The sequence below is a fragment of the Bombina bombina genome, chromosome 4 (assembly GCF_027579735.1).
Source record: "Bombina bombina isolate aBomBom1 chromosome 4, aBomBom1.pri, whole genome shotgun sequence".
In the NCBI taxonomy this organism is placed as follows: Eukaryota; Metazoa; Chordata; class Amphibia; order Anura; family Bombinatoridae; genus Bombina; species Bombina bombina.
The window spans coordinates 413,865,274-413,889,704 of NC_069502.1; the positions used below are offsets into that span (position 1 = coordinate 413,865,274).

Below are 24,431 nucleotides of genomic sequence, written 5' to 3' on the forward strand. Positions count from 1 at the left end.
GCTGCGGTCATTAAGGGGTTATTCAGTCCCAGCTGTACACTGAAGGTTCCCTTTAAGGGACATCATCCAAGATGGCATCCCTTGAATTCTATCAGCCAATCGGAATGAAAGGGTAAAAAATCCTATTGGCTGATGCAATCAGCCAATAGGATTGAGCTTCAATCCTATTGGCTGATCAAATCAGCCAATAGGATTGAGCTCACATTCTATTGGCTGATTGGAACAATAGGATTTTTTACCCTTTTATTCCGATTGGCTGATAGAATTCTATCAGCCAATCGGAATTCAAGGCACGCCATCTTGGATGACATCCCTTAAAGGGAACCTTCAGTGTACGGCTGGGACTGTATGAAGAGGATGCTCCGCCCGCCAGATGCCGCTCTGCGCCGGAAGGATGAAGATAGAAGATGCAGTCTGGATGAAGACTTCTGCCCGCCTGGAGGATGACTTCTTGCTGCTTGGATGAAGACTTCTCCCTGCTTCGTTGAGGACTTCTTGCCGCTTGGATGAAGACTTCTCCCGGCTGGATGAGGATGGATGTCCAGTCTTCCAAAACTGTAAGTGGATCTTCGGGGGTTAGGGTTAGGTTTTATTAAGGATTTATTGGGTGTGTTTTATTTTTAGCTTAGGGTTTGGGCAATGTAAAAGAGCTAAATGCGCTTTTAAGGGCAATGCACATCCAAATGCCCTTTTCAGGGCAATGGGGAGCTTAAGTTTATTTAGATAGGATTTTATCTGGGGGGATGGTTGTGTGGGTGGTGGATTTTATGGTTGGGGGTTTGTTTGTATTTTTTTTTACAGGTAAAAGAGCTGATTTCTTTGGGGCAATGCCCGCAAAAGGTCCTTTTAAGGGCTATTGGCAGTTTAGTGTAGGCTAGGGTTTTTTTTTATTTTGGGGGGGCTATTTTTATTTTGAAAGGGCTATTAGATTAGGAGTAATTCGTTTTTATTTTTAATAATTTATTTTTTATTTTGTGTATGTTAGTGATAATTATTTTTTGTAATTTAGATAAATGTATTTTTTTAATTTAATTTATTTAATTTTATTGTAATGTTACGTGTTAGTGTAAGGCAGGTTAGGTTTTATTTTACAGGTAAATTTGTATTTAGTTTAACTAGGTAGCTAGTAAATAGTTAATAACTATATACTAACTAGTCTACCTAGTTAAAATAAATACAAACAGCTGTGAAATTAAAATAAAACCTAAGATAGCTACAATGTAACTATTAGCTATATTGTAGCTAGCTTAGGGTTTATTTTACGAGTAGGTATTTAGTTTTAAATAGGAATTATTTAGTTGTTAATAGTAGGTTTTATTTAGATTTTTTTAATTATATTAAAGTTAGGGGTGTTAGGGTTAGGGTTATGTTTGGGTTAGGGTTAGGTTTATGGGTTAATATATTTATTTAGTGTTAGTGATGTGGGAGGCAAGATGTTTAGGGGTTAATAACTTTAGTATAGTGGTGGCGGCGATGTTGGGGGTGGCAGATTAGGGCTTAATAAATTTATGTATGTGGTGGCGACATTGGGGCGGCAGAATAGGGGTTAATATGTGTAATGTAGGTGTCGGCGATGTCGGGGGCGGCAGATTAGGGGTGTTTAGACTCGGGGTTTATGTTAGGGTGTTAGGTGTAAACATATATTTTCTTTCCCCATAGACATCAATAGGGCTGCTTTACGGAGCTTTACGCTCTGTCATTGCAGGTGTTAGACTTTTTTTTAGTCGGCTGTCCCCATTGATGACTATGGGGAAATTGTGCACGAGCACATCAATGCAGTGCTGGTATTTGTGTGCGGTATGGAGCTCAACGCAGCCATATCGACTGCAAATGCCTGGTTTTTGTAAACCTGTAATAGCAGCGCTATTAAAGGTGAGCTACTCATAACGCAAAACTCGTAACCTGGCTGTTAATTATTTATTCTTAGTGTGAAAACTATTCTATTTCATGAATCACTGAATAAATAAGATTGCTGAATACCCTTGATGATGATTTAATATATTTAGCTCACTTTGTATTTACAGGTTTCAACACTGCTAAAGGTGATTTGGTCAGGTCCATTCTCTACCCAAAACCAATGAATTTCAAGTTGTACAGAGATGCGTTCAGATTCCTTATGGTTTTAGCAGCTGTTGCTCTTATAGGAACAGTGTACACAATTGCTGTCTTTGTAATAAAAGGGGTAAGTTAGACAAACATCTGAATGGACAATTGTAATAAACAGTATGATATTACAAAATATAGTACTGGACAACTACAGTGTACCAGTGCCCCAAATAAGCCAGGAAGAAAAAATATTTGTTTGGTATAAACCAAGATTTAAGCAAGATAAATGCAAATTCTACCAGTGCACAGTTCCATGCCTGGGTTTACAGATTATAGATTAGATTCAGGAATTCTCATTACGCAATGGCACAGAGGCTGCTTTTTATAAAGGTTTTTATTTTTCTTGATTTTACAATATTATCCCCTACTGTTTATATAGTTTGTTCTGGACACTTGAATACTCTGTAAGTTATTTTCTGTCTATCTATATTTCTCTTCAAAATCATTAAACAGAGCAGCATGCATATTACTATTGCTTACCATTGAGCAACCTTCGGGGGCCCAAAAAAATGTTTGCACCAGGGCCCTCTGTTGCGTAGGTCCGCTACTGATTAGAAAATGTACTAGTAGAAAAAGGTACGGTAGAAGATCTATACTGACAATAAGAAACTGTACTAGAGATTAACTAGACTTTATAAAGTATCAGTGAGTTCACGTGCCAGTAATGACATCAACAAGCACAAGTAAACTGAAATGTCAAGAACCTTCTAATTAGACTAGCGACAGACAAAACAGAGTGTCATGATGTAGTATTGTACGTTAACTTTAAATGTAGGGGGGTTGTTTATAGTTTAGGATATCCAGCATATAAGAATATATATAGTTGTATGTATCCAGCACTTAAGGATGTATATACCTGGGAGTTCAAACAGTCAATAAGGGGTTAAAACCACCATATATACCACCACACAATCTATTATGTGGAGTATCAGATTGTCAGTATTCATGCAGCTGTGTTTAGTATTTAAAAGAAAATCCATTACCAACCGGGATGTGAGCTCAGAGAACGTGCAAAACAGCCCAATCTCAGTTAACTCAAACAGGACAGTGTAATTCAACAACTATTAATGTTCAGTTTAAAAGACAGACATTCCATTGCTTTATTGGATACTCTTGTGACAACCTACTCACAATGCTCAATTGTATATACTGTGCTATAACAATTCCAATCTGGACCTCTCTATTAGCATGGATCAAAAACACTCTCTTCTATGAGATGATCACGTAATTAAAGAGGTACTTGATCTCCAGCGATCCCAAAAAAATAAAATGATAATAAATAAATAAAAATGAAAAGTCCAGCACATTCTTGCTAAAAAAAATGTAGTTTTTTTCAAATTCAATTGTGGTCACATTTCGTCCACTAAGGGGCTGATTTAACATGCTGCGAATGCAACTGTTTCCACGCGAGCCTTCATCCTTTAAGCTGCTCCTCTGAGGTGGCGGACAGCAATCATCCAGATCAGATACTATCAGGATGATTGACACCCCCTGCTAGCGGCCGATTAGCCACGAATGTGCAGGGGCTGGCATTGCACAGGCATTTCACCAGAAATGCTGGTACAATGTTTAATGCTGACAGCATATTCTCAAAACTGAGAATAGAAGAATGTTACATTCTGCATATCTTGAAACTTGTAAAAAAAAATGCATCCAGTTTTATGATCGTATTATATTTACATTGTTTGACAAGCCCTGGTAAAAGTATTACTTTAAAATGACATTTATATAGCAATGTGCATATAATTAAATGCATCCCATTCCAATTTAAATGGACAGTCATGTCAAAATAATTAATAGAACATTCAATTTAAAACAACTTTCTAATTTACATCTATTAGCTAGCTTCTGGTTGATGGTGGCACATATATGCCTCTTGTCATTGGCTCAACCATGTTTTCAGTATCTCCCAGTAGTGTTTTGCTGCTCCTTCAACAAAGGACACAAAAAGAACAAGGCACATTTGATAATAGAAGTAAAATGTAAGTTTGTTTAAAATGATATGCTCTGTGTCATGAAAGAAACAAGGTAAGCAGGTATAAATAGTTTTAAGGAGCTATATGTTTGTTTATGTGCAAGGTAATAGGATTCTATCTGATTATTTTACCAGGGATCTTTTTTTTTTTAAATACCTGGCCTGGTTTGTAGCCCTAGAAGACTGGAGCTAGAGAGGTTCTACATGCAGAATACTACAACAAGTATTAATAGTTATATGTGTTTATATGGGTTTTGTAGCTTTGTTTTGTTTTTACTTCAGGAATCTCCCACTGACATTTTGATAAAAGCACTAATCATCATTACTACAGCAGTTCCTCCTGCTCTGTCTGCAGCCTTGTCAACTGGCATGATGTATGCACAGCGCAGGCTTAAAAAACAAGGAATATTCTGCATTAGCCCTCAGAGAATAAATGTGTGTGGAAGATTGAACATTATCTGTTTTGATAAAGTAAGTAAACGTCTTATTTATATAAGGTTAAAGGGACAGTTCACCCAAAAAATTTCTCCCCTTTAAATTATTCCCAATGATCCTTTTAATCTGCTAGAGTGTATTAAATTGGTTACAAGTAACTCCTTTACTCCTATTTCAGCATTTGAAATAGCTGATTTAGCCTGTGGTATCGCCACCTATACTGAACAAATTAATACTGAGTATAGGCTATTGAATAGCCTAAGTATACACAGCCAGCAGAAAAGATTACACTCTCAGTGGGATGCAGGATAGTTAAGTAATAAAATGATCATTTTCCATTGTTCTCTCTATGTATTGAGCTTTGGTGTTCCAGCCAAATAAAAGATAAGGAAGCAAGTCTGTTTACACAAACTTAGAACATAATGAGATCTGATATCACCTTTAAGTTCAACCCATTGTAATAGGCTGTGGTTTCAAAGCACAAAATCAGCTACTTCTTATACACAAATAAGCATGAAAATGGAATTTCTCAAATATGTTATAATCTGCAGTTGGTATAGCGAGTCATTTAAAATACATTAATGGAAAAACAATTTTACAGTGTACTGTCCCTTTAAAGAAAGGCACAAACTCATAGATAAAGAACCCATAAACACAGTATGTCTTTGTTATTAAAGCTACATTTGGTGTTTATGACTGATACTTGTCTTGTGTCAATATTAACAGAAAGCAGACAATTGCATATGATAATATGACCACATTATTCATTGCTTCTCTAATAACAGTATGTTTAATTAATTAATTAATTTATTTATTTTTATGTTTTGCAGACTGGCACATTGACTGAAGATGGGCTGGATTTATGGGGTGTTCTTCCAGCAAATGGAAACTGGTACATTTACCTAAAGCATATTGTAAGGGATTGTGTTAGAATTATAGTATATGATAGTTTGCAATCTAATATTACACTATCACGCTAATTTAAAGGGATACGGGCGCCAAAATTAAACTTTGATATTTCACATAGAACATACAATTAAAATAAATAAATAAATAATAAGAAGCTTCTTTCTGTCAACAAATTGGCCTCTTGGTCTTCTTGGCTGAAACCTGTACCTTTTCTATAAGAGTATACTGAAGTATGCTCAGAAGTGTGCAGGTTTTGAGCAGTAGTGTATGTAGCGCTGTTATACAAGAAACCTGCAGATGGAGCTTTAGAGTGCAGTGTCTCCAGCCTCTCTGTGGAAAATATCTATGGTATAGTAAACTACACAGCTAGAAGCACTGTGTAATGTGACAGGAAACACAGTTTTTTTCTTTCAGGATTCGGATTGAACATACAATTTGCAAAAAAGTTTCCAATTTAATTTTCTTATCAAATTTACTTTGTGCTTTTGGTATCCTTTGTTGAAAAGCAGGTAGGTAGACTCGAGAGTGTGTACATGTCAGTAACACTATATGGCTGCAGTTTTGCAAGAATGTACATTGTCAAGAGCATGTAGAGCTCAAGGCACATACTCGTAATACAGTATCTATGTATGTCCTTCAATAAAGAATACAGAAAGAACAATGCAAATTTTATATTAAACGTAAACTGGATTTAAAAAAAAAATATTTTCTGCCTGAATCATGAAAGACAACTACGAGTGCATTTAAAAGGACATAATACATATATGCTAAATCACTTGAAAGTGATGCAGCATAACTGTATAAAGCTGACAGGAAAATATCACCTGAACATCTCTATGTTAAATAGGAAGATAGTTCACCTCACAATTTCCTCAGCTCACAAGAGTAAATGCTGTTTAAAAAGTTATCGTTCAGTTACTGCCCAGCTGCAGGTAAAAAAAAAAAAAAAAGGAAGAAATGAACAGCAGCCAATCAGCATCAGCAGTGCTGAGGTCATGAACTGTGATCACATGAGATTTCATAGTAAACATCCCTAAACTGAATAGGGAAATAACATGAGTATGCATGAGGCACGCTCCCTTGCAAGTCCCATGAAAGGCATACTGAATTGCTGCTTAAAGGGACACTGAACCCAAATTGTTTTCTTTCGTGATTCAGATAGAGCATGAAATTTTAAGCAACTTTCTAATTTACTCCTATTATCAAATTATCTTCATTCTATTGGTATCTTTATTTGAAATACAAGAATGTAAGTTTAGATGCCGGACCATTTTTGGTGAACAACCTGGATTGTTCTTGCTGATTGGTGGATAAATTCATCCACCAATAAAAAAAGTTCTGTCCAGAGTATTGAACCAAAAAAACTTAGATACCTTCTTTTTCAAATAAAGATTGAAAGAGAACAAATAAAAATTGATAATAGGAGTAAATTAGAAAGTTGCTTAAAATGGAATGCTCTATCTGAATCACGAAAGAAAAAAAAATAAGTTCAGTGTCCCTTTAAAGTCCTTTACAGTAGGGTGTGAATACTTAGGACATTTTGAGGTAAAATATCTTTCTTTTGGTAAAGGTGGAGTTTAGCGTCCCAGATTATGTAACCATGTAATATTTTCATTTTCAGCATGTTATATTTTATTTAAAAATGTAATTACTTCAGAAACACACTTTACACATTTCCAAGGGAATTACTTCAGAAACGTACACTTTACCGTGGGAATTACTTCAGAAAGGTAACATGGGGGGGGGGGGCATGGATAGGTTACCAGTGGCGGTTGTGGTGCCTGGGGCAGGTATTGGAACAGATCGCTCTGTTTCAATATCGTTCATAGGCACCACAACCACCGCTGGGAACCTATCAATGATCGTCGTCCCCTCACACAAATCACTCTGTTCCAATATCGTTCCCGGGTGCCACAACCGCCGCTGGGAACCTATCCATGGTGTCCCCCCACGGCGAGATTCTCTTCTCCTTTTCTTCCCCTATGGTACCTTCCAACCATGTGCTGGAATTTTGGACGCTAAACTCCACCTTTACCTTTCTTTTTTACATAGAGATGTTCAGGTAATATTTTCTAGTCAGCTTTTTACAGTTATGCTGCATCATTTTTATGTGCTTTAACATTTGGGTATCATGTCCCTTTAACAAAAGATATGCAAACAGTGTGTGCAATGCTGTGTGTGTATTCACTACTGTCACTTAGCACTGCACACTACAGCTAAAGCTCTCTCTACACGTTTTTTGCATAATTTTTTATTCTGTACTCATTGGCTTTTTTCTGTTAGTTTTCAGGAAGTACACAGTTTCACCTCTGATAGGACTTTGCCTTGGGGACCATTGCTTGGAGCTCTGAGCAGCTGTCATTCAATAGTTGCTATTGATGGAGAACTACAAGGGGATCCATTAGACCTAAAGATGTTTGAAGGCACCCAGTGGGTAAGAAAGCACATTGAAATGATAATATATTAATATATTGGAAGGTAAACTGCAGAAGAAGACATTATAATTTGTTTTAAAGGGCAATTAACACACTCATTAATTAACCTCTGAGATAACTTGTCAATGATTGCTGATCTCTTGCATTGCCATTTTGAGTGTACCCCTTTAATATTGTTATTATAAACAAAGAAAAAACAGTGATGTAACATCATTTAATAAAGCTGTAATATTTCTTTAAATACACTGGTTTTTATCATTATACTTCTGTGTTTTGAGTATTTGTTTCCAGTTGGCTTCATTAAACTAAATCATTTTATAATTAAAAATGTTTCAGGAAGTGAAAGACTTTAACTCTGAAGCAAATGAAATTGCTGCTTCCAACCTAATTGTAAAGCCAGGATCATCTTCTGGAATGGTGAGGTCCCATCCATCTACATGCATTTCTAGTTCAGACTGTAAAAATAAGTAAAATCACAGTTGTTAAACGATTTTTTCCCATGATCACAAATGCAGTGCTGGTTTCAGAAATTGAATTTTGGTAGAGGCAGACAAATACACTGCAGAGCTCTGTGCAGGGAACAGGAAATTGGGGGCTAAATCTGGGAGGTATGTGTGAGGAGGTCTGAATGTTCAATGAGTGAAGTTAGGGTAGTGGATGAAGATTTTATCATGTTCCATGGATAGAGCTGAGTGGTATGAGGGCACAACTAGGTAGTCTGGGAGGATGGCTAGGCATGAAGGAACAGAGGGTCAATGATCACCCTCCTTCTCTGTTCAAGCAGCCAACAGGTTTGCAAACTAAAAGAGTTGGGTGCTTTTGCACCCCTCTAGAACCACCACTGCAGAAGTAGGGTGCAAGCTAAATTGTGCTACAGAATCAGGCAGCACTATAAAAATAAATAGAGGTGTGCACAAGCAAACAATTTAGTTTTGGAAAAAAAGTTTTGTTACAAATATTCAAACAATGTTGTATTTCGAATATTTGTTGCTTATGCTATTTGGCTTTCGTCTTATATTAAAGTAAATGAATACCAACCATTCATGGGACATTTACATGCTATAAATTAGCATAAATTACCTTTAGTACATTGAAGAGCTGTGCTAATCTAGATCCTTCTTCACAGAGCCCCGGCAGTGCGGCAGCTCCAAGGGCCTGCACTATAGAACCTTCTTTAGTGCAGGCCCAGGAAGCCACAGCAATAAGCCTCCTATTAGCGCGGCCATGGCTCTGTGAAGAAGAGGACGGGATTAGCACAGCTCTCCAATGCGCTAAAGATAAATTATTTAACAATTTAAAGTAAATGAATGAATACTGATGAATTTGTCATTATTCATTTGTTTTCTTTCATTTGCATGCTGCATTCGTATGGATATTCATTTCATGAAAACAAGAAGAATATCCATGTTTTGTTAAGGAATGTGCATTTGTAACAAAACTAATGCACGTCTACAGATAAAGGATAATGATTGAGGACATAGTCCCTAATTTGTAGTACAGCCCCCACCCCAATTCACAACTTATATTACTGCAGATAGGAAATATAATTAAACATCGATTCCCATTTTAGGTCCCCGTGGAAGGAATTGCAATTATCCACCAGTTTCCATTTTCCTCCAGCTTCCAGCGCATGTCTGTAATCACTCAGACAATTGGAGAAGATTTCTTTGTAATGTATATGAAAGGAGCCCCAGAGATGGTCACTAAGTTTTGCAAACAGGAAAGTGGTAAGGAATTGTCTTTTGAGAACATATGTTCTATTACCTTTTTAAGAAATCCAGTGAAAATGATATTCTATATATACATTCATTTAGGATATTAATCTATTATATATCCAGAAACAACTACACTTTAAACAGGACAAGGTTTAAATCTACTTACAATAAATCAATTTCATCATAGCTGAAAATATATTGTATAATTTGTAATAGTGGAAATATATACTTGTAGTAGTTAGTCCCGGAAATTGTTGCTGGAATTTTTAAATCAAAATAACTCAAATATTCATCAAGTGGTACTTACAGTTATATTATTTATCTCATACATGTTAGAGCTAAAAAGATTTTTATACAAAAACTTTATTTCACTAGAAAATGTTTTTTTTTATTTAGAATATGTTATTTAAAAGGGCATCAAAGGGAAATAAAGACCTTGTAATTACAAGATTTTTCTGCAGTCTTGCAATACATTTTCTATATTATTATGATTTTTTTTAAAGCATTAAAGGGACAGTCAAGACCCAATACAACATTTTGATTACTTATTGTTACATACCAGTGAATCATCCTGCAACTAGTGCATCATCTATAAGCTTGTAAGAAGTACATGAAACATTTAAATATTCTTACGGCTAGATTTAGAGTTCTGCGGCCAAAGGGGTGTGTTAGCTACGCGTGCTTTTTTTCCCCGCACCTTTTAAATACCGCTGGTATTTAGAGTTCACAGAATGGCTGCGTTAGGCTCCAAAAAAGGGAGCGTAGAGCATATTTACCGCCACTGCAACTCTCAATACCAGCGTTGCTTACGGACGCGGCCAGCTTCAAAAACATGCTCGTGCACGATTCCCCCATAGAAAACAATGGGGCTGTTTGAGCTGAAAAAAACCTAACACCTGCAAAAAAGCAGCGTTCAGCTCCTAACGCAGCCCCATTGTTTACTATGGGGAAACACTTCCTACGTCTGCACCTAACACCCTAACATGTACCCCGAGTCTAAACACCCCTAACCTTACACTTATTAACCCCTAATCTGCCGCCCCCGCTATCGCTGACACCTGCATATTTTTTTAACCCCTAATCTGCCGCTCCGTATACTGCCGCAACCTACATTATACCTATGTACCCCTAATCTACTGCCCCTAACACCGCCGACCCCTATATTATATTTATTAACCCCTAATCTGCCCCCCACAATGTCGCCGCCAGCTACCTACAATAATTAACCCCTAATCTGCCGATCGGATCTCGCCGCTAGTCTAATAAATGGATTAACCCCTAAAGCTAAGTCTAACCCTAACACTAACACCCCCCTAACTTAAATATAATTTAAATCTAACGAAATAAATTAACTCTTATTAAATAAATTATTCCTATTTAAAGCTAAATACTTACCTGTAAAATAAAACCTAATATAGCTACAATATAAATTATAATTATATTGTAGCTATTTTAGGATTAATATTTATTTTACAGGCAACTTTGTAATTATTTTAAACAGGTACAATAGCTATTAAATAGTTAAAAACTATTTAATAGCTAAAATAGTTAAAATAATTACAAAATGACCTGTAAAATAAATCCTAACCTAAGTTGCAATTAAACCTAACACTACACTATCAATAAATTAATTAAATAAAATACCTACAATAATCTACAATTAAACCTAACACTACACTAGCAATAAATAAATTAAATACAATACCTACAAATAAATACAATGAAATAAACTAACTAAAGTACAAAAAATAAAAAAGAACTAAGTTACAAAAAATAAAAAAATATTTACAAACAGAAAAATATTACAACAATTTTAAACTAATTACACCTACTCTAAGCCCCCTAATAAAATAACAAAGCCCCCCAAAATAAAAAAATGCCCTACCCTATTCTAAATTAAAAAAGTTCAAAGCTCTTTTACCTTACCAGCCCTTAAAAGGGCCCTTTGCGGGGCATGCCCCAAAGAATTCAGCTCTTTTGCCTGTAAAAAAAAAACATACAATACCCCCCCAACATTACAACCCACCACCCACATACCCCTAATCTAACCCAAACCCCCCTTAAATAAACCTAACACTAAGCCCCTGAAGATCTCTCTACCTTGTTTTCACCTCACCGGGTTCAGCGATCGGTCCAGAAGAGGGTCCGAAGTCTTGATCCAAGCGGCGGCTGAAGAACTCCATCATCGGGCTGAAGTTGGAAGTCCATCATCGGGATGAAGTCTTCCATCAAGCGGCATCTTCAATCTTCTTTCTTTCGGAGCAGAGCGGAGCCATCTTCTTCCCAGCCGATGCGGATCCAACCTCTTCAACCGACGCCTTCTCGCCGAATGACGGTTCCTTTAAATGACGTCATCCAAGATGGCGTCCCTCGAATTCCTATTGGCTGATAGGATTCTATCAGCCAATCGGAATTAAGGTAGGAATATTCTGATTGGCTGATGGAATCAGCCAATCAGATTCAAGTTCAATCCGATTGGCTGATCCAATCAGCCAATCAGATTGAGCTCGCATTCTATTGGCTGTTCCGATCAGCCAATAGAATGCGAGCTCAATCTGATTGGCTGATTGGATCAGCCAATCGGATTGAACTTCAATCTGATTGGCTGATTCCATCAGCCAATCAGAATATTCCTACCTTAATTCCGATTGGCTGATAGAATCCTATCAGCCAATCGGAATTCGAGGGACGCCATCTTGGATGACGTCCCTTAAAAGAACCTTCATTCTTCAGTTGGACGTCGGAAGAAGAAGATTGATCCGTGCTGGAGGTCTTCAAGATGGAGCCGTTCCTCATCGGATGAAGATAGAAGATGCCGCTTGGATCAAAGATGGTTGCCGGTCCGGATCTCCTCTTCTTCCCGGATAGGATGAAGACTTTGGAGCCTCTTCTGGATCTCTTCAGCCGCTGCTTGATAGAAGATTTCAGCCGGATTATGGATCGCCAGCCCCCGCTTGGGCTTGGATGAAGATTTCGGAGCCTGGAGCGATCAGTGAACCTGGCATGGTGAAGATAAGGTAGGAAGATCTTCATGGGCTTAGTGTTAGGTTTATTTAAGGGGGGTTTGGGTTAGATTAGGAGTATGTGGGTGGTGGGTTGTAATGTTGGGGGGGTATTGTATGTTTTTTTTTACAGGCAAAAGAGCTGAATTCTTTGGGGCATGCCCCTCAAATGGCCCTTTTCAGGGCTGGTAAGGTAAAAGAGCTTTGAACTTTTTTAATTTAGAATAGGGTAGGGCATTTTTTTATTTTGGGGGTCTTTGTTATTTTATTAGGGGGCTTAGAGTAGGTGTAATTAGTTTAAAATTGTAATATTTTTCTAATGTTTGTAAATATTTTTTTATTTTTTGTAACTTAGTTCTTTTTTATTTTTTGTACTTTAGTTAGTTTATTTAATTGTAGTTATTTGTAGGTATTGTATTTAATTAATTTATTGATAGTGTAGTGTTAGGTTTAATTGTAGATAATTGTAGGTATTTTATTTAATTAATTTATTGATAGTGTAGTGTTAGGTTTAATTGTAACTTAGGTTAGGATTTATTTTACAGGTAATTTTGTAATTATTTTAACTATTTTAGCTATTAAATAGTTTTTAACTATTTAATAGCTATTGTACCTGTTTAAAATAATTACAAAGTTGCCTGTAAAATAAATATTAATCCTAAAATAGCTACAATATAATTATAATTTATATTGTAGCTATATTAGGGTTTATTTTACAGGTAAGTATTTAGTTTTAAATAGGATTAATTTATTTAATAATAGTTAATTTATTTTGTTAGATAAAAATTATATTTAACTTAGGGGGGTGTTAGTGTTAGGGTTAGACTTAGCTTTAAGGGTTAAAAAATTTATTAGAATAGCGGTGAGCTCCGGTCAGCAGATTAGGGGTTAATGTTTGAAGTTAGGTGTCGGCGATGTTAGGGAGGGCAGATTAGGGGTTAATACTATTTATTATAGGGTTATTGAGGCAGGAGTGAGGCGGATTAGGGATTAATACATTTATTATAGTAGCGGTGCGGTTCGGTCGGCAGATTAGGGGTTAATAAGTGTAGCTAAGGTAGCGGCGATGTTGGGGGGGCAGATTAGGGGTTAATAAATATTATGTAGGTGTCGGCGATGTTAGGGGCAGCAGATTAGGGGTACATAGGGATAATGTAGCTGGCGGCGGTGTACGGAGCGGCAGATTAGGGGTTAAAAAAATTTAATAGAGTGGCGGCGGTGTGGGGGGGCCTCGGTTTAGGGGTACATAGGTAGTTTATGGGTGTTAGTGTACTTTAGAGCACAGTAGTTAAGAGCTTTATAAACCGGCGTTAGCCCAGAAAGCTCTTAACTGTTTTTTTTCTGCGGCTGGAGTTTTGTCATTAGATTTCTAATGCTCACTTCAGCCACGACTCTAAATACCGGCGTTAGGAAGATCCCATTGAAAAGATAGGATACGCAAATGGCGTAGGGGGATCTGCGGTATGGAAAAGTCGCGGCTGCAAAGTGAGCGTTAGACCCTTTCCTGACTGACTCCAAATACCAGAGGGCGGTAAAAACCAGCGTTAGGAGCCTCTAACGCTGGTTTTGACGGCTACCGCCCAACTCTAAATCTAGCCGTTAGTTTGTTAGGAGCCAAAAATGGTCATAAGCTCCACCCACCTATTGCGTGTATATTTTGTTATATTACATTTCTCCAATCACGATCGACTCTTAAATAAGTTTTCATACTCGCAAATGATGATTTGTGCATGTGCAATTTGAAAAATAAGAAAACAGCTAACTGGACAAGAAGAAAGCTGAGGGTGGAGCTTGGCAGCCATTTTTAGCTGCTTATAAACAATGATTATTTAAAGGTTTCATGTACTTCTTACAAGCTCATAGATGTGGAACCCGTTGCAAGCTGCTTGTCTGGTATGTAACAATATGTAATAAATAATAAGTATTGGGTCTAGACTGTCCCTTTAATACCTTGCTTATTGCAACAGTTTTTTTGATAGCCAAATACCACCCACTGCTTATCTTATTTGGAGAAGCCAATCCAGATGTATTACTGGAGTACACAAGGCTTGTTGCTTGGGTCAGTAAAGAGACAGATCTGTGCCAGGGTTAGGCTTGTGAAGTCTGTGCAGTGCACTTCCAATCTAAGAATTGGAAAACCTGCAATTAAATTATAGGAAAAGGGCAAAAAAAATAAAGAAAGTATTTTTTATGTTTTTGGGGATTTTTACTACACAGATTTAAAGATTTTATATTATAATCTAAAACTGTTTACTGTCTCTTTAAATATGGATATACATAAATGATGTAACAAAATTTTATAAGGTTTACAAGGTGTATAAGGTTAAGAGCAGTTCAGGGATTCACCACTTCAAAGGCATAGACTCCTTTCTTGTGACCAATTAGGGACAGATGTAAATGAGTTTATGTTTTGTGCTAAGCAATAAATGTGTAGAATATTGTAGAGTCAGTAAAATTCCACCATAGTAAAGTTTGATGGGGAGTCTTCAAGTTCTTTATAAGTGTTGTGGAATAAGTAAAGATTGTTGAAGTATTTTACAGCAATGGTTGGCAAAATAAATAATGCAATCACAAGTTAAGAAGTAAAAGACTAAAATTTGTTTAAAAAAATAAAAGGATTATAAGTGAAGCGTTATTTAAGTGTACTAGAAGTAAGATTTTTTTGCGAGTGTCGGGTTGCACTCGTATTATGAGTTGAAAGTAAACTGTTTTCACTTGCGCACTAACCAGGCGAGCGCAAAAAGCCGAATTTAGAATTTCGCACATATGGGTAAATTTTTTATATTATAATTATATATATATGGGTATAGATATATACAGATATACAGTTGCAAGAAAAAGTATGTGAACTCTTTGGAATGATATGGATTTCTGCACAAATTGGTCATAAAATGTGATCTGATCATCATCTAAGTCACAACAATAGACAATCACAGTCTGCTTAAACTAATAACACACAAAGAATGAAATGTTGCCATGTTTTTATTGAACACACCATGTAAACATTCACAGTGCAGGTGGAAAAAGTATGTGAACCCTTGGATTTAATAACTGGTTGAACCTCCTTTGGCAGCAATAACTTCAACCAAACGTTTCCTGTAGTTGCAGATCAGACGTGCACAACGGTCAGGAGTAATTCTTGACCATTCCTCTTTACAGAACTGTTTCAGTTCAGCAATATTCTTGGGATGTCTGGTGTGAATCGCTTTCTTGAGGTCATGCCACAGCATCTCAATCGGGTTGAGGTCAGGACTCTGACTGGGCCACTTCAGAAGGCGTATTTTCTTCTGTTTAAGCCATTTTGTTGTTGATTTACTTCTATGCTTTGGGTCATTGTCCTGTTGCAACACCCATCTTCTGTTGAGCTTCAGATGGTAGACAGATGGCCTTAAGTTCTCCTGCAAAATGTCTTGATAAACTTGGGAATTCATTTTTCCTTTGATGATAGCAATCCGTCCAGGCCCTGACGCAGCAAAGCAGCCCCAAACCATGATGCCCCCACCACCAAACTTCACAGTTGGGATGAGGTTTTGATGTTGGTGTTCTGTGCCTCTTTTTCACCCCACATAGTGTTGTGTGTTTCTTCCAAACAACTCAACTTTGGTTTCATCTGTCCACAGAATATTTTGCCAGTACTGCTGTGGAACATCCAGGTGCTCTTGTGAAAACTGTAAACGCGCAGCAATGTTTTGTTTGGACAGCAGTGGCTTCCTCTGTGGTATACTCCCATGAAATCCATTCTTGTTTAGTGTTTTACGTAATGTAGATTCGCTAACAGGGATGTTAGCATTTGCCAGTGACTTTTGTAAGTCTTTAGCTGACACTCTAGGATTCTTCTTCACCTCATTGAGCAGTCTGCGCTGTGCTCTTGCAGTCATCTTTACAGGACGGCCACTTCTAGGGAGAGTAGCAGCAGTGATGAACTTTCTCCATTTATAGACAATTTGTCTTACCGTGGACTGATGAACAGCAAGGCTTTTGGAGATACTTTTATAACCCTTTCCAGCTTTATGCAAGTCAACAATTCTTAATCGTAGGTCTTCTGACAGCTCTTTTGTGCGAGGCATCATTCACCTCAGGCAATGCTTCTTGTCAAAAGCAAACCCAGAACTGGTGTGTGTTTTTTATAGGGCAGGGCAGCTGTAACCAACAACTCCAATCTCGTCTCATTGATTGGACTCCAGTTGGCTGACATCTTACTCCAATTAGCTCTTGGAGATGTCATTAGTCTAGGGTTTCACATACTTTTTCCACCTGCACTGTGAATGTTTACATGGTGTGTTCAATAAAAACATGGCAACATTTCATTCTTTGTGTGTTATTAGTTTAAGCAGACTGTGATTGTCTATTGATGATGATCAGATCACATTTTATGACCAATTTGTGCAGAAATCCATATCATTCCAAAGGGTTCACATACTTTTTCTTGCAACTGTATATTGGAATCTCTATTTACAAATAAAAAGAACATATTCTGCTATGTGCAGAACATTGGTATGTGAAATATTTACAGTAAATAAAACCTTTATTAAAATTGAATATTGCATAAAAATGTTTTTTTTTATGTTTTCATATACTTAACTGCAAAGGGCTCCAATGCACGTATATATGTCTATATATGTGTACGTATGTATTTATGTGTTCATATGTGTATATTTGTTTGTAAATGCACATTTAAAACATAAATACATATGTACACATATTTAAACATATATATATATATATATAATATATAAATCTTTAGAGATGTATTTGTATATATGTCTATGATACAGCTCTTTGCAGCCGTATTTGTATAAATGTCTATGATACAGCTCTTTGCAGCCTTTTTTTTTCTAACGCCTGAAACCTAATATCTTTGAGCTCTTATAACTTTTTGGTGTAATATTTGTTTTGAATAATTTTACTTTCATCTTGTAATATGAGCGGGAAAACCTGATGCGCGCAAGCATCCGCAAACACCTGCAATATATACCCTACTAATCACGTGTAACTGTTACCACTCCACTCTTAATCTGGCCCAAAATGTTCTAACAGCATAATTAAATTAGAATGTCCCTTTAAGAAAATGCTGTAAGCGGGATTACTTTTTAAGTTAAATAAAAGTAAAATAAAGAATACAATTATATGAGGTCACTGACAGATGTATCATGTTCTTAAAACAGTTCCAAAAGGCTTTTTAAGTGAGCTTCAGTTTTACACCATGAAAGGATTTCGGGTGATTGGATTGGCCTATAAAACTCTAGAGAAAAAAGACATTATGAGAGATACCAACTTTATTAGGTACAGTATTATTTCATATTTTTTCACACATAAACATGAGAATATAGCTTTAAAAAATATATTACAATAAAAAAGGATGATTAAGATTATGTCCCAATGATCAAAAAATATAATCATCTATCAAATATTATAATGAAGTAGTTAATAAGGTAGTTGATATATAATATTGCATTGATAATCCAGTTTGTGGTTTTATTCTTTTTTTTTTTCTTTTTTTTTTAGGGAGGAGGTTGAGTCAGATTTGGAATTTCTTGGCTTGCTAATCCTGGAGAACAGATTAAAACCTGAAACTAAACCTGTTTTACAAGAGCTGAGTTGTGCTAATATCAGGACTGTTATGATCACAGGTAATGATTAAAAGATTATAATCAGCCTAAACAGCCTAAGCTTAATTTTGTTTTGCAAAATAAAAATTAAATGATAATTTAGTATCATTAACACACTGAAACTCACCTCTCTTATGGGGACATTTATTAAAGTGATGGTAAACCTTAACTAATCAAATGCCATATATTTAGAACTAGATTACAAGTGGTGCGGTATATATTTTTGTGATCGCAAAAACTCCACTAGAGCTAAGCTTTTTTTTGTGACCCAAAAACTCCACTAGAGCTAATCTTTTTTGCGCTAGTCGGGTTGCGTTCAAATTACAAGTTTAAAAGAAAACCTTATTTTGCGCTAGCAATAACCTAAAACGCGGTTAAAGTCGAAAATTGAAAATAGCAATGGATTTTTCACATTCCCCCACAGAAGTCAATAGAGCAAAAAAGTTGAAAAAAACTAACATACACACTCTCACGCAAACAACATGACATATTCTCATTAGCGCAAATCCAGCATAAAAATATTAATATTTAATTTTCCAATGTTCTTTACATAACAGAATATGTTCTAATTATTCATAAATAAATATTTCTACATATATCTAATGTTTTTTAAAACAAATATATATTTATATCTATATATATATTTATATATATATATATATATATATATATATATATAGCTGATTTTATATATATATATATATATATATATATATATACAGATATATATAGAAATATCTATTTATAAATACATAGAACATATTTTGCTATGTACAGAGCATTGGAATGTGAAATATTTACCGTTAATACACAGTTAAACATATCTATATACATACAAATACATCTTTAGCAATGTATCTGTATTTACTGTATCTCTATGTTTAAGTACTTTGGCTGCTTTTAAGCCCTTATAACTTTTTTGTGCAATATTTTTTTTATTAAACAGTGTTATTATGAGTGTAACTGTACTTGAATTTAAGAAGTGTTTTATGCAACTTTTGAGTTTTGGAAAACAGTTAACCACAGCTCAAATATTGCAGTAAGAATTGTAGCGTAAATCGCGATTTCACTCATCTTGTAATATCAGCGCAATTAAAACTGCTCGAGAAAACACGATATTGCTTGAGCTCAACCGATTACGCCTCACTTGTAATCTAGCCCTTAATCTTTGCCATTAAAAAAGTACATGTGTACCTTTTTTGTTTTTAATCCATCTGTTAAAGGGTTAAATTAGTGCATATAGTAATGCTTCTATTGCAATGTTATGCCGGCCCATTTGGATGAACTCTTTCTTTTTATGACAATTCCAGTGAACATCCAATCAATGTGTGTGTCATATGACAATCTTGAAGTCCAGCCGCTTTAACCCCTTAAGGATCGGGTATTTCAGACTAAGCCTTCCCCATAAGACCAGAGCATTTTTAGCATATTTGTCATCACTACATTTAAACAGAAATATAGTCTTGTTTTTTTTTTATTTACCTATCAAAACTATATATTTTTTTTAAGTAGAAAACCCAAAGTATTGATCTAGGCCCATTTTGGTATATTTCATGCGACCATTTCACCGCAAAATGCGATTAAATTAAAAAAAAAGTTAACTTTTTCACAAACCTTAGGTTTCTCACTGAAATTATTTACAAATAGCTTGTTCAATCATGGAACAAATGAATGTAAAAGCTTAATTGGGATCCCCTTTGTTCAGAAATAGCAGACATATATGGCTTTGCCATTGCTTTTTGGTAATTAGAAGGCCACTAATTGCAGCTGCGCACCACACTTTTATTATTCCCAGCATTGAAGAGGTTAATTAGGTAGCTTGTAAGGTTAATTTTAGCTTTAGTGTAGAGGTTAGCCTCCCACCTGACACTTCCCACCCCCTGATCCCTCTCAAATAGCTCTCTTCCCTCAACCCCCCCACTGGTTACCCCAATCTTAGGTACTGGCAGACAGTCTGCCAGTATGAAAATTTCAAACCTTTTATAAAAAAATATATTTTTTATTTTATTTGTAGATTTTCAGCAGTGTATGATCCCCCCTTTAGCCATCTCTCAGCAGTGTTTTCAAAATTGTTTATAGTAATGTTATGCATAGTTGCAAACACTGCTGCCATAGACTGCTAAAGATACTTGCACACTCCTGAGCTCCTATCAGCCTTCCTAGATTTAAAGGATACCAAGAATAAAAAAGCTAATTTGATAATAGAAGAAAATTAAAAAGTTGTTCACAAATTCTATTAAAGTTTCATTTTGACTTTACTATCGCTTTAAAATTGCACAAGCAAATAATTGTGCAGCCCTGTCCCTGCTCCCAACTGACTGATAGCCTACGTGGAAGGCTTGTCAATCATTATGGACAAATCAGTCCAGGATGATTTAAAGGGACAGTCTACCATAGAACTGTTATTGTTTTAAAAGATAGATAATCCCTTTATTACCCATTCCCCAGTTTTGCATAACCAACACAGTTATATTAATATACTTTTTACCTCTGTGATTACCTTGTATCTAGGAACCTTCTTCCAGCCCCCTGATCACATGACTGTGACTGTTTATTATCTATTGTCTTAAATTTAACATTGTTTTGTGCTAAATCTTAAATAACCCCCTGTGCCTGAACACAGTGTTATCTATATGGCCCACATGTACTTTCAATCTCTTTGTGTTGAAAAGAAATTTAAAAAGCCTGTGATAAGAGGCAGCCCTCAAGGGTTTAGAAATTAGCATATGAGCCTACCTATGTTTAGTTTAAACTAAGAATACCAAGAGAAAAAAGCAAATTTGATGATAAAAGTAAATTGGAAAGTTGATTAAAATGAAAAGTCCTATCTGAATAATGAAAGTTTAATTTATACTAGACTGTCCCTTTAACTACACTTACTTTGATGTGGCAGAGATGTTAGGAAACAGCGATCCTATGGCTGCTGATTCTTCTTTAGGTTTGCAGGGCTCCAAGATGCTTCTACAGCTTTATAAGTAGCATCCAATACCTTGTCTTTGTCATTTAGGAACATATTGAAAAATTAACAGGAAGTTTAGATCCTTAAAAGTATTCTGTTATCATTTTGGTTCAGTTTAATACATTATTGTGTTTCTTTTCCCTAAGCTACCAAAATATGTTAACCATTTAAAAATGCTAAATTCTCAAAACATTGTAAAATACTTCAACATTTCTACATGCAGGATAATATTGATCTTCTGTAACTGTATTCCTTTTAACTTTTCTTTAAATCTTAAAAAAATAAAGTAAGTTTTAATACATTAGAGATTGTCTTTCATTAAAGTTGTATTATCACATGCAGGATAACATGTCTGGGGTGCTAAGGGGTTATACTGATGACAGATATGAAGGCAGTTTCCAGATTTATTTCACCTAACAGTGTACTCTGCATTACCTAGAATTGCTTAGGTGATTTGTACAATGTTTTACAGGTGATAATTTACAAACAGCTATAACAGTAGCAAGGACATCAGGCTTAGTCCCAGAGACCAGCACTGTCCTTCTTGTGGAAGCTGAAGAACCAAGTGGACTATCTTCAGCAAAGATTTCTTGGCACCCTGTTGAAAGACAAGAGCATAGCTCAAGTAATACAAAAGTAAGATACTGAAATATTATATATATCTATTTCTCTCTCTATATCACAATTCTTAACAAAAATGACATTTCGGTGCCTACTGAAACCATTATCAAATGGACAGCAAGTTGATACAAATAACAATCAAGCATTTATAATATACAAACACACAGTCATCTCCACACCCATGCTGGACTTACCTCTCACTGTGCCAGAGGGTCTTAGCCCCACCCCATTCATCTACTTCATACACATCAAGCCTTTGGAAAATATTAAAGGCATATATCCATTGAGTTGTAAAGATTACTGTGTAACTCACAATAGCCATATCATAACATTATTATAATAGCATATACATAAGCAGTAAATGAAGGGGCACAAATGATATAATTTAAAATACAAGTGCCAAACATCTTTATGCATATATAAATATATACAGTACAGGTTTGTAAGAATAATAAATGGCAGAGAAGTTATATATATTTATTATCTTTTGTATTAGATTATTCTTCATTTGTGTGAACAGTAAGGTAATAGTGACAGTAAGGTCCTAAAATTGGGATATCCATAGAATGTAAGAAGTAAATACCCAATTAGTGTGGATTAACTTCCATGTTCTATAAGTTTGAGACTGAAGAAAAACATTTTTTAATTTAACTTTTTGTCAGAATTATTAAAATAATTGAAATTTAACATATTTTCTTCCATAAGAGAGAATGATAAAATATGTAATAGGTTATATAAATATCTTAATGTCAATTTTTTTTTTTTTTAATTATTAAAAAAAATCTGAATACGTATTTTGTTTGCCAATAATTCCTAAAGAGTTACTAATTCTTTAATACACATTTTTCAAGAAATTAATGCATTTCCAATTTAATTTTATGAATAGCCATGAAAAAATATCAGCATATCTGAAAATAAATATATATCTGGTGTCAGTCATACATACATCTTAGTATATAATATACCATAATGTACACAATGAAATTCAGAAATATCTATGAGCATTCTGTATATAAATTTTTATGTGCCTGTAATAGATAAGTTGTTAAAAAAAATTGTAACAGTCATTCTATTTTGTAGGAGACTTTTAATATTGACATTGAAAAAAGATCAATAGCAGAAGAAGCAAGGGGTGATTATCATTTTGCAATGAGTGGGAAGACATATCAGGTTATCTTACAGCATTTCCAGAGTTTGTTACCAAAAGTAGGTATCATTTATAATGACTGCTCCTATGTATATATTTATATTGGCATTTAATACAACAATAATCTAAATTCAAGTATTTCTAATGTACACAATATTTTTCATGAAATGTTTCTTTGAGAGAAAATAACCTTAATAAAAATCTAAAGTTCTTTGATTTGTTCTCAATTATCAATTTTACCTGCTGTACTGTATTAAATTGTGAAATCACTACTAAACCTATATTTTGTCATTTGAAATAACTGTTTTTGCCTGTTGTATCTCCACCTTTAATGAAAAAATCATTAAATCTATAATTATTGTCTATAGAAAAGCTATAAAAACAAGAATGTTTAGAAGAAGTCACACTTCCAATGAGGGGTGGGGCAGAGATGTACTAAAATGCTAATTTATCATTGTTCTCTCTAAGGGCCCTATTCTCAAAAACTTTCCAGCTTGGATAGAAATCATTATTTACTGAGCATTATATTATAAACTAAATGTCTCTCTTTCAGATAAATAATATTTTTAATCTGCCCTTAATGAGATCCAAAGGTCCCAAGGAAATAATTGCATTTGAAACAATCTCTGAGGGTCCTCATAATGATGACAAGACATCTTGTGCAATCTTACCAGAGCAAAGAATCAGACCCTAAGTATTGGTCTGTATGTATAAGATATGAAAAAATTGTGTATAAAGAGAGATAAGATAATGATGTCTGTTCTTCCTGGAAGCTCAGCCCATTTGATTAGGTCATTGTTTTAAATGAGCAGAACTCACTATTTAATATACAAACCCATTCCCTATACATTTTAACTTTACAACTGATATAAGTCATTGATAACCCATTTAAGGGAAACCAATGTTACATTACACTGTCCCTTTAAATTAGATAAACAGTGACACTTCAATACTATCTTGAATTGTTTCAATTGATTCAGAATTGGTTAAAAAAAAGATATTCCTAAGTAGAAAGATGCATATTCAGATAACATATAATAGATGTATATGCGATAGACTTTAGTGTGAGTGCAATTGGAAAGTACAGCGAAATGTGCTCATAATATATACCGCTGGCCATAGCGCAATCTCAACATTAATTTCCCTTTGATTTATTACATGTAGTAAATGTACTTCTTTCTCTTGTTATTCATTGTTGAAACGTAGCTCATTTCCATGAGAGCATACTGAGGTAGGCTGAACAGTTTGTGTCTTGAGAACTTTATGTATAAGATTCTTATAAACTTTGTTACATCTACTGCATTGTTTATATTGTTAAAGGCACATGCACACTTCAGAGCATTACCTTCATATGATCTGAAAAAAATGATGTATAGTCACTTATATGTACATTTAAATGATGTATAGTCACTTATATGTACATTTAAATGATGTATAGTCACTTATATGTACATTTAAATGATGTATAGTCACTTATATGTACATTTAAATGATGTATTGTCACTTATATGTACATTT

At 35.1% G+C, this 24,431-nt stretch overlaps 1 protein-coding gene across 1 annotated transcript in view; it reads left to right on the top strand.

Moving 5' to 3' along the window:
• The window catches only part of LOC128657505 (probable cation-transporting ATPase 13A4), a 132,765-nt gene that overhangs the window by 63,386 nt on the left and 44,948 nt on the right, over positions 1-24,431 (top strand). The window contains exons 9-18 of the mRNA XM_053711872.1: positions 2,025-2,182; positions 4,364-4,552; positions 5,347-5,408; positions 7,709-7,859; positions 8,197-8,277; positions 9,431-9,587; positions 17,743-17,860; positions 18,083-18,207; positions 21,618-21,781; positions 22,847-22,972. Of these exons, the coding sequence (XP_053567847.1) occupies positions 2,025-2,182; positions 4,364-4,552; positions 5,347-5,408; positions 7,709-7,859; positions 8,197-8,277; positions 9,431-9,587; positions 17,743-17,860; positions 18,083-18,207; positions 21,618-21,781; positions 22,847-22,972 (1,331 nt within the window). The remainder of the gene's footprint in view (positions 1-2,024; positions 2,183-4,363; positions 4,553-5,346; positions 5,409-7,708; positions 7,860-8,196; positions 8,278-9,430; positions 9,588-17,742; positions 17,861-18,082; positions 18,208-21,617; positions 21,782-22,846; positions 22,973-24,431) is intronic.